Below are 11,332 nucleotides of genomic sequence, written 5' to 3'. Positions count from 1 at the left end.
AGCACTGGAAATCCATGCTCTTCCCAGTGTCCTCCCTGAGGAGGATCTGCTCCACATAGGAGGTCACCTCTGTGCCAAGCCTCTCACCAACCTCCTGACCTGGTGGCGTCTCCTCTGCACACAAGCTGAGCAGAGACTCCTCCCATTGCTGCAGCTCTGCATTGTCCGCATTGAGGGTCTGGCAGATGTTTCCGTCCACCTCACTCTTCTCAAAGAGGGTTTTGGTAATGAGCACGGGGGAGTCACTGTCCTCTATGGCATCACCAACTTCCTCATTCTGGCTTGGTCCATCAGGCTCAGTGATGAGATCTGGCAAGGAGAACTGAGGCACGTTATCGGTGTGGGAGATATATATGGATGCATCTTGCTTCATCATGGCCCCAAGAAGAGAGCTGGGCTTTACCAAGCACTGTCCCATTCCGGAGTTTGCTTGTGTTTGCAACTCCTCCTTAGACTGGAAGAAGTCCAGAAACTCTGGAACGTCATTCCTGTATAGGATTGCTTCCCCTGTGGCAAACCTAAAAGGTAGCTGCAGGCTTCTGTTCCGCAGATGTTCTTCCCCTTCTTCATTCCTTCAAGGTGGAGAGAAAAAGAGACAGAAAAAGCATGAGCACCTCCTCCAGGCCAGGAAAATCACCCTCCCACCAGTAAGATGGGAGCTCATAGTCCTGCCCCCACTTTTCCAAAGAAAACGGTGCTGGACTGGGCTGGCTATGATGCTGCTGGTGGAGGACTGAGGCTCTAGGAGCCCATGGGGAGACCTGCATGGCTCAGAGAAGGGCTGCGTGTCCAGGGCTCACCCCGGGCAGGAGCGAGCATGTCTGCAACCTCCTTCTCTGAGCCATTTTGCTCAGGCCCCTCTGCCACAGGAGGGTACATGCTGCAAAGTGTCAACCACGCAACCCAACTGCCCTCCCCTCAGCGCGCCCCAAGCAGCCCCTGCAGCCACCCACGCCGAGAGCAGGCAAACGCAAGCCCAGCGATACTCACGATAGGACTCGCTGCTGGGAAATGATGCAGTCAGGCTTGCCGCCTTTGTACACCAGCCGGGTGCTGGACTGCACCCACAACCACTTGCCCTTCTTGGTCAGCAGCCGGAAAACCGACAGCCTGCTCTCCCCCATCTTCATCACTGGGGCAGGGAGAGAAGAGAGGTGGCACTGACACAGTCACTCCATAGGGGCAGATAGATGGCACGGGCAAGATGTTGAGCATCACCTGTGCTACAGGGGCACAAGAGGCAGGACGCAGCCAGCACACAATGCCACATGCCATGCTGTCCCCTTGCAGGCTCCCCAAACAGCTATCACCCTGGAGGGGAGAGCCCTTATCACAGCTGCTCCAGACCTGGGACATTTGGCCCACCAAAGAGTAACAGCACTGGCATGGCAGAGCTACACCAGTGCCAGGGAGCTGCAAGGGCCCCCACAAAAGCAATTGCTCCAATGGCCCCCCCAGCACTCACCTCTCCTGTGGTTCTCCGCACAATACATCATGTCAGCCACGTGCACATACTGGTACCCGGAACCGCTGCTGCGCAGCTCCGCTTCTGTGTACCCCAGAATAACTGTCCCCCTGGAAATAGTGCAGAAACCTAGTGACACCAGGCACGAATGCCCCCAGTGGCACCCCACCAGCCAGGTGTGATCCCCTGCCCAAAACTCAGGCAGCTGGCTAGAGCCTCCCACTTCGGGTGGTGCAGCTCTCCATCCTGCACAGAGCTGCGTCCCCTCTTCCACAAAACCCCAATACTGGGTTTGCTGGGCTAAAACATGGGAGCGAAGAAGGGCTGGCACCCAGTTAATCTGCTCCTTGTGTTACTGGGAGGCTGCAGAAATGCCCAGCAGCAGATGGACAAAAGCAACAGACAACTTGCCACAGGAGCTGGGTCAGAAGTGCCCTGTTACCACAGTCCCTGGCTTTCTGTCCAGCACCCACAGCCATAGCTTTTGCCCAGGGAAGACAGGAGATGTCCTACCAGGAATCACAGGCTATAGGAGTGAAATCCAGCTTGTGCTTTGACTGGAAGATCAGTGTCTTGGTCCGAAGCTCCAGGATGGAGAGTGGCTGGAGGGGACTTGCTATGGCAAAGAGGGCAAGTGGGGACCGGTCTGATGCTGCCTTCTGCTGCCCGAGAAGGAATTTCAAGCGTCCATGGAAATTCAAGGCCTAGAGGGGATTAGAAAACGTGTGTGTGAAGCAAACAGGGTGATGGGAACTGCCTGTGCTCCCACCTCTATGGGACGTGAGTGGCCCCGAGGGAACACACTGGGGGCACAAGGGTGTCCCGGCACAAGGCCGTGTTACCAGAAATCCCGAGGAGTTATTCAGCAAGCAGCGGAAGCGGCAGGTGAAGCTTCTCTCCATGAAGGAGGGCTTCTCAGGGCAGAGGTGCCAGGGGCTGGACGTTGTGCTGCATCCAGCTGGGGGCAGCTGGTTGGTGGGAAGGGCTGGGAAACCAAAAGGAAAATGAAGTTTTCCAAGCTGCACACCTTGAACTCACAGCCTTGCAGAACTGCTCCTGGTGAAGGCTTTGCTGCTCAAGTGAACCGATGATCTTCACAAGATGGGTAAGACCTTGCCATGGGAAATTACCTGTTCACGATAGCTTTTAGTGCCCAAAAGCTCAGCTTGCCTCTTAGACAGGAGCAAGACAAGCTGCCCCTACTGAAATAAATGGGATTTAAAGTTCGAAAAGGAAAAAGGTTTGGGGGAAGCGTCCTCATGCCTCCAGCACAGACAAAAACAGCACATCATTGCTATTGGCTGCTTTTAGTGAAGCGGCCATGCCAGCCCCCAGGGTGGGTACAAGTCCCATGGGGAGGCTATGGGATGCTCCTCAGCACAGGGCTGTGCTTGGTGGCTATAAATGCCACCAGGAGGGTTTGTCAGCATGGAGTGGCCACAGAGAAGTGGCTGCCTGGTCCCCGGGGATGGCTGCTGGAGCCTATCCCAGCACTTACCATCAGCAGCACGCTGGGTGCTGCCAGATGGTGGGGCCCAACACAGCTGGTGGCGGAAGGAGTCTCTGTCATCTGAGTGGATCAGGTCGTACACGCTCCGGTAGATGAGATCCGACTGGAAAGACACAAGGGAAGAAGAGCTTCGTCTCCTGCCCAGCCTGGCAGAGGTGTCTGGAGGAGGATAGGGCAGGAGGCTTTCCTTCAGGGATACTAAAAGTGCAGCAATTAAGAGTAACAAAACAGGCAAACCCAACCAGCTCTGTGTGTAGCGCGAGAGCAAGGACCAGGAATCAGGGGCTTTTTTAGAGCAGGCTGGCTCAAGAAGGAGGAAAAGGGAGCAGAGAGTGGGTCTGTCTGGGGAAATTGTGGGAATAGCTCTGAGGTTTCTAGAAGCAATAGAAATGGCTGTCCATGTAACCCTGGCTGCTCAGGACTGTCAACACCACCCATTTCCTCAATGTGTCCTGGCCATAGCTAAGCAGAGCTTTCCACCCCGTTCCCCACACCGGCAAGGCTGAGGTTCTCCTGGTGTCACCCAGCCCTTCCACAGACATTTCATACTGGCTCTGGCTCCTGATCCTTAACTGCAATTCATGGGAAACACTGCAACTCCAGCCCTGCCACCAGAGCCCCTGCTCTTTGGGAAGCTTTGCTCCCCGTTTACAGGGTGAACGCTGCAGCAGCAGCATTTGCCTGGCACGTCTTGTCTTCTAGTATCTTCTCAGGACCAAATTCAGTCAAAGATCCAGAAAGGCTGTGGATTGTCAGAGGGGAATTTGTTTGTAGGGTACAAATTGCCCACCTGCAATAGCACACAAGCTCTCTCTTGCATTGCCATCTCTAGCCCTCTGCAAATAAGCAGTTTTGTTTCTTCCACAGGATCAGTATAAAACTCAATAATTTCAGGTGATCAAAACATTTTGACCAAATCAAACTAATTTTTTTTCAGACTTATGCAGGAGGATTTGCTGTTTCAAAAAGTTTTTTTTGTAGAATTTTTTTACTCTAAACCTGTGGGAACCTGTATCCCTGTGCAAACCATTTTCCCCTCAGCAGACCACCAGGAAAGACCGACATGCTGATGCTGGGCTGTTGGGTTGGCCACCCAGCAGAAACACCAGCAAGTCCTCACACCTCCTACCTCCCAACACAGCCCCCTTTTTCTAGGGCCATGCCTTGGACCAGCCTTTCCCATCACTGTCCTGCATGCTGTGGTGGTCAGTGCAGTCTAGCCAAGCCCACAGGCAGCTCAGGCCACTGACTGCCATGTCCCTGCCCTCAGAAACATGTCAGAGCAGAGCCTCCTTCTCAACAAGACATACAGGTACTTTGAGAAGACCACTCCATGCCTTTGACTTGGAGAATCAGCCCATGAGGATCCTCTACAGTGAGCTGGGCAAGGGTACAAAGAGAGGATAAAGAAGAAAATGCAGAGGCAGGTACACCAGGAGCCCATCCAACAAAACGTGTTTGGCAGCCTCACAGCCCTCCTGTTGACTCAGTCCTTTAGCTAAAGGAGCTGGATGTGAGGGGAATCAGAGGTAACAAGGTGGATAAGGGAGAGACGTGCTTTTCCTTGGCATCCCATGTAACCCATGGTACTTGAGGGTGCTGATGCTGCTCACCAGTGAGATACTCTCAGACCTCTGTAAGTGAGAGTGTATGTGCCCAGCAGCATGATACAAGAAAAATCTCCAACCCTCTTACACACAAAGACAAGAGGATGCAGACCCTGATATTGCTCAGCTTGCATCTGTTCCTACTAAAGTTACAAATGGTACTTGCTGGCTTTCACAGCCCCCAAAGAACATGACTCATCCAAAAACACACATGAAATACAACCCAAGGGAGCTGGGAAGGGAGAAGAAAGTCCTGGCATGGCTATCAGCACCTCCTTCCCAGAACTGGACTGTGTCTTTCTGTTTATAGCCAGGAAAAAATGGTACCCACCTGATGAAAGCCCAGGTAGTCCTGCACAGTAGGGGAGATGTAGAAGATGTAGCCATCTCCAGTCACAGTGATGACAAATCCATTGAGCGCCTGAAAGCAGAAGTTGAGCCCAGGATTACTGTCCCTAGCTTCAAGCCAACTGCAGAAAGATGAATTTATCCAGGTGTTCCTTCAATATTCAGGGACAGGAAGGGACCTTCTTCATCAACAAGAAACCTCACAAAAAAGGAAAGCACCTTGTGACCATGCAAGACTTTTAATCCCGGTTAGTTGTGTTTTTTTTTTTTTTCCAGTGCTAGCACGAGCAATGATCCGAGGAAGACTGACCACTTTTCTGGGCCCATTGTTGAAGCCCTCTCACTGCAGGGCAGCTCCTGCATTGGGAGTGACCACCTAAAGAGAGGTTTCATGGAGGACCTAGAGTTAGCTATCTCCTCTCCAGCTGTACCCACTGGGTATAACTGTGCTCTTCTAGGGCTCTGATTTTCTCCAACAAACCTTCCTACAACCTCAATAACAAGCAGCAACAGGCGGTGCAGAGGGAAGGACTGCCCTGAGCCATGCAGGAGCCTGGTGACTCTAGGAGCCTAGCGTCAGTTCGAGCATAACTAAACCTTCAGAGATAGTAACCAAACTGCAGTCAGTCACTGGCCTGACCTATTTATCCACTTGTTCGTTTCAAGGATGACCTCCAAAGACACTTTGGGCCTTGCTCCTCACCCTGAATTTTACAGTTACAAGGTTATACAAGCTTATTTCTGCATTTCTGTATGTCTTCTCCCCACGCTTTCTCCAATCACCCCCCCAAAACTTGCCTTTTAATCCTTAGCAGCTAAGGACTACAAGCACATCACTGTCCTTCAGACTCCTGCTCTCAGCTCCAAGGCTATGTAAGCAACTTATCACAAAGTACATGAAGTAAGACCAAATTCAGCCACTGCTATCATCTAAAGATGAGAATCCAGCTAAAAACCAATACCTGTCTTGAAAGCAAAAGAAGTGAAAAAATCTGGAAACTCAGATCCCAGATTTATGAAGGCCCTGGCATCACATCTGTGATGCCAGAAGTGGCACACCCTGGTACTTATAAGCGTGCAGACTGATGCATCTTCGAAGAGGTGACAGCATCCTGTTCTTATCTGTCTCCCATTACACAGGACCACAACCCCTTCTCATTCCTGACAAACATCTCAAGAGGCCCCGTTGCTCTTGAAGGCCCTCAAACACGTCCTGGCATTGAACTGCCACTATGAGACACCACACTGGGAAAATTACCCTCTTCTCGCCTATATTCTAGATGACACAAGATAAGGCTTTAAACACAAAAAACAGCTAATCTCTATAAAAACATCTTTGTGCTCACACAACTCAACTTGACCTCTCGCCTTGCACTCTGCAATTACATATGCATGGCCTGCAGCTAAATACATATCCCACTGGTGGCTCCTTGCTTGAAAAAGACCAAACCCACACCAAATCAGAGAAACTATTCCAAAATTATGGGAGATTGTGGCTGGGGGAGAGGGAAGGGAGCTCACACATCAAGGGAATACCCAGAAAAAGAGGCAAGACAAAGATCCAGAGATATCTGGTGACCACTTCAAGCTGATTTCCTCCAAAAAGAAAGTACTGCACTAGATAGTAATTCTTGCCCCCTGCTCTTGTAATATATTTGATTTATTAGCGAAAAGGAGACAAATTAGGAAAAGAACATCCTAGGTGGAAGTCTGTGTTTAATCAGGATGAGGGCAGAAGTCTCAGTGGATCTCATAAGCATCAGGCCAGGACCTACCATGACAATTACGGACTCTGCCCTCACTGCCCAGCTCGGCCACACTGAGCTGGCCCTGAAGGGGACCACGGGGATGTGCTGTCTGCTTGAGACCAGGCTGGAGAGAAGGGTCTGGCCACCCACGCTGCTCCTTGGGCTCTGCTCACCCTCTTCCCCCAAGTCAAAAGGAGGCAGGAGCAACCAGCTGACACAGCTCACGCGTTTGCCCATTTACAGCAGCATTCAGGCTCGCCTGGGATGGCTTTTTTAGTCACTTGGATTATTCGAGAGGCTGCTGGATTGAGCATGTTGCTTGATACTGTACAGATCCAGTTTGCAGTGGGACTGGTCCCTTCCCTTTGTGTGCTGCAGCCCCCCCCGCCTCCCCCAGGGGCCCTGAGTCAGAGTTTTCTACAAATTACCGTATCTGATTAAAATGCTCTTTGGAAGGGGAAAAAAAAAAAACAAACAAAACCCACATTGGGCAGCTCAGCTGGGGGATTTCTGTCACATTAACACCTCATAAGCTCTCCAGATGCTTTCAGTCACTGGAGGCTGCCAATGCTCTGGTGGCTCAACAAATTGCCATCATATGGTCCAGCTCAAACCCCCAGAGAGCACTCAGGAGCAGCTCTGTCGTGTGACTGGGGCAACCATGGGCTTCCTCCTGGCTATTGTGTTATTCCAGCTGTTCCTCCATAACTATCACACTTGCAGACAGCTGAGACCACTCGTGGGTGCGAAGCCCACATGGGAGACCATGTGGCCCAAGCTTCATTGTCAAAAGTCACATTGGGCTCCCAGGAGTCACCACCTCAGCAAAATCACCCATGGGCACTCCTGCTCTGCTTGCACCTGTCTGCCCACAACGGTGGGCATTCATGTGAGGTCATGTAGGAGCAGGGCTGAAGGCACCAAAATCAGACTTTAAGGAGAGCCAAGCATCCATCTGCTTTTGTTTGGAGAGGTGGAAGAAGGGAGAAAAGGGCCCAAGGCCCAGAAAGAACGGACACATGTGCTATCAGGAACGCAGCCATGGAACGATGAAAGGTCTTGCACAGACTTGCCCTGCAGCCCCAAGGAGCAGCACGTTTTAAGTTGAGATGCCCAGATGTTTACTCAGCAACCAGCCTTTCATGGGGCCTTTCGATCCCGTTTCCTTCCAGCTAACATTTATAAATTGTGGCCCAAGCAAATGGCATCCTGGCCAGCTGAATCACCAGCTCCTTGTTCTCTGAAATGCAGTGAGTCATCAGACACAGCTGGCCTTTCTACAAAGCAAACCTCCTACTGCGCACTGAATTTGTCCACTGCTGTCTCCCAGATCCATCTTTTCTATCCTCTAAGAAGGATCTCGGCAATGTGCGCTGGCAACCCAGAAAGTCGACCGTATCCTGGGCTGCATCCAAAGCAGTGTGGCCAGCAGTTCGAGGGAGGGGATTCTGCCCCTCTACTCTGTTCTCATGAGACACCACCTGGAATACTGTGTTCAGCTCTGGAGTCCCCAACACAAGAAGGACATAGAGCTACTGGACGAGGTCCAGAGGAGGGCCATGAAGATGATCAGAGGGCTGGAGCACCTCTACTATGGAGACAGGCTGAGAGAGTTGGGGCTGTTCAGTCTGGAGAAGAGGAGGCTCCGGGGTGATCTTATAGCAGCCTTCCAGTACTTAAAGGGGGCCTACAGGAAAGCTGGAGACGGACTTTTTCCAAGGGTGTGTAGTGATAGGACAAGGGGCAATGGCTTTAAACTGAAAGAGGGGAGATTTCTGTGGAGAAATCTTTTGGCTGCTGCAGCATCCTGTGAAGGTTCTTTCCCTACGCAGGCTAACTAAGAAACACCTGTAGCTCGTTACACTGGGAAAGTTGCCTTGACACAGGTGCTGTAGCATTCAGCCAATCACTCTGGGAGATGGATGGTCAAGTGACCAATAGCCTTGACCCATCTAGTAAACCACATGACTCCTGACTATTTAAGGCAGGGCGTTTACTCCTTAGGGTGAGGCATTTCCTCCTGAGCCTTGGAGGAGTGTGGGCCTTCCTTAGAGTAGAGCCTAAAGCCTTTGCATTAGAGCATTGGTCTGCTTGGAGCTGCCTGAAGCCTTCCAGCTGCGACAGATTCCTATTAGATATAAGGAAGAAATTCTTCCCTCTGAGGGTGGTGAGGCACTGGAACAGGTTGCCCAGAGAAGTTGTGGATGCCCCATCCCTGGAAGTGTTCAAGGCCAGGCTGGGTGAGGCTTTGGGCAAGCTGGTGTAGTGGAGGGTTTCCCTGCCCATGGCAGGGGGTTTGGAACTAGGCAATCTTTGAGGTCCCTTCCAACCCTAACCATTCTATGATTCTGTGATCTCCCAGATCCTTCTTTTCTACCCTCTCAACCTTGAAACTGAACCTGGGCTTTTTACACCCCAGCCAGGCTGTGAAGTCGTGCTAGGAACCTCATGCAATGCTTCAGCTGCAGCAAACAGTTCCTAGCAGAAGTTTTATCCTGCAGTTATCACCGTTCTCCTCTTGGCATTTACTAGAGCATGAGGAACCCACCATCTCAGAGACTACAACCAGGGATCATTCCCTGAGCTGCTGTATGACACCCCTGCACCCTCCTGGTCAGGGTTTACAAACTTGTGCACATTGGGCCCATGAGCTGCAGTGAGTCCCAAGGAAAAATGCCATGTTTGAACTCAGTGACAGCCAACGTCTGCATGCTACAGGTCCAATAGCATCCAACGCCTTTGCAAGAAGGACACAACCCAACATCCCAAGCCCTGCTCTGTTCACGGATGCAGTTTATGGCATGGCCCATACAGCACGGCAGCATAACCAAAGCAGCAGCAAACTGTGGGGCGGGGTAGGAGGTGGGGTAGAATGGTGGGGACAGGGACCCATCCCAGCCAGGCAGTATCACTGGTCCCTGTCCTGAGGGGCTCAATGCATCCAGAAATCACAGCGAAGCAGCTCCTGGCAAGGCAAGGTCTCCTCTTGCTCCACAGATGGGACCGCATGACCCATAGCTGCTGTATGATTCAGCAGATGGGGACCAGCCATCGTGGCTGGCGGATGGTGGGAGCCAAGGGACGATCCCAACTGACTGAGCTACAGCGTGATACCTGGAGCAGCAATTCCCCCTCAGGAAATAGCTCCTCGTTGACCTGCAAGTCTGTCCATCCATCTCCTCCTGGGGCTCTGGGCTGATCCAGTACACGGTTGCCAACATCTGTAGCTGCTGCTGCAAACAAGAGGGCAAGAAATCAGCACAGAAAAGGCAAGCCAGGAGGCTCTCCCTCCTCCCCCCCTCCCCAGTGCTGCTCATGCACAGCTGGACAATGGTACCCAATGCACAGGGACCTGGCTCAGAGGAGAATGAGATCTGTGGTAGATGGAGCAGAGACCCTTATAGAGCCATCCCTAACTTGCTCAATGCGTCCTTCAAGAAATTAGAGCTAGAGCTGGCTTCAAGCCATCCAGTGCCACAATATCTGCCTTCCTGCCCTTCAGGGCTGACAAAAAGACAACGGCAATCCTTCCCAAACCATCTGAGATGCCATCAGAGCACCCATATTTTTTCTCCCCTCCACTTTTGGCTTCTCAGAAGCAGATCAGAGGGTTAGTGGCCACAGCACTCCCAGTGAGATACCTGAGCAGCTCTTGGCTCCCAGACTTGCTTCCACAACTTCCCCAGGCTGATTCATGCTTCCTCACTACATACTTGCAGATGTAGCCAACATGAAACCTCCTGCCCTCATCACAGATCTTCAAGCACCACAGGACACTCAGAAAACTGGTTGTTCAGGGAACAGGAATGAAGTTGGTGCCTCCTGGGGACATCCCCAGAGCGGTACTTCATCTGCTGGGGAATTATCCTGGAAAAATTCAGTCCAAACTCAGTTTCCAACCAAAGGACAATTTTCAAGGCAGGTTTTTTGCCAACTTAATCAAAAACCCACAGGAAAACACCAAAGCAGCCTCTGTGTAGGAACTGTCCCACCTCTGCCACTGCCACAAGCTCCTGCAGCACCCCGAGGTCAGGCAGGGCCCGCATGCCCTGGGCACAGCCACACCTCAGCAGAGCATCGCTGTCTGCCACGTCGGAGCCCTGGGTTTCTGATAACACTACATGACCTCGGATGGATCCAAAGGGAAAAGGTGCTCCTAATTTGAGGGAGCAGTAGGAAACAAGGAGAAACCCCAAGCCACCCCAAGTCTGAGCACACATCTAGTTTTCTCCATGGTAGAAGCTCTCACCTCACCATTGAAAGGTTTAAAAGGTTTGCCAAGTTTTTCTCCCCGACTAGTAGCACCAATTTCAAAGGCAAAATCATCCCAAACCTACAAAAAGTTTCATCTGAAACTGCTGATACGAGACATTTTGCTTTTCATCAAACCATCAACACGCAAAAGCATTATTCCCTGACAGATCTGCATTTTTGTACCAAAAAACCCAGTCTGAGGTCAAAACATCGGTCAGATCTATTTACAGGTGGAGTCCGAGTGACAACAAGCACCCAGCCACGCAGACTTCCAGCAACCAGGCGCACGGTTAAAGATAATTAGCTGAAGGTCTTGCATAAGAGGAGCCACACTTGCATCCACACAGATTTAAACAAAAGTGGAGGGGATGCTCTGAAAGGACGCAGAATTAGCCTCGAT

General features: G+C 51.5%; 1 protein-coding gene across 1 annotated transcript in view; it reads right to left on the bottom strand.

Moving 5' to 3' along the window:
- Nucleotides 1–11,332, bottom strand: part of LOC104370839 (uncharacterized) — a 32,474-nt gene that overhangs the window by 1,270 nt on the left and 19,872 nt on the right. Inside the window, 8 exon segments of the mRNA XM_086616118.1 lie at nucleotides 1–572; nucleotides 991–1,132; nucleotides 1,466–1,575; nucleotides 1,979–2,169; nucleotides 2,308–2,450; nucleotides 2,964–3,078; nucleotides 4,914–5,003; nucleotides 9,793–9,911. The exon segment at nucleotides 1–572 is cut by the window's left edge and continues 1,206 nt beyond it. Coding sequence (XP_086472244.1) covers nucleotides 1–572; nucleotides 991–1,132; nucleotides 1,466–1,575; nucleotides 1,979–2,169; nucleotides 2,308–2,450; nucleotides 2,964–3,078; nucleotides 4,914–5,003; nucleotides 9,793–9,911 — 1,482 coding nt within the window.

The sequence above is a fragment of the Tauraco erythrolophus genome, chromosome 8, assembly GCF_009769465.1.
Source record: "Tauraco erythrolophus isolate bTauEry1 chromosome 8, bTauEry1.pri, whole genome shotgun sequence".
In the NCBI taxonomy this organism is placed as follows: domain Eukaryota; kingdom Metazoa; phylum Chordata; class Aves; order Musophagiformes; family Musophagidae; genus Tauraco; species Tauraco erythrolophus.
The sequence above is the reverse complement of the archived record's forward strand: the minus strand, read 5'-3'. Positions and strand labels throughout refer to the sequence as shown.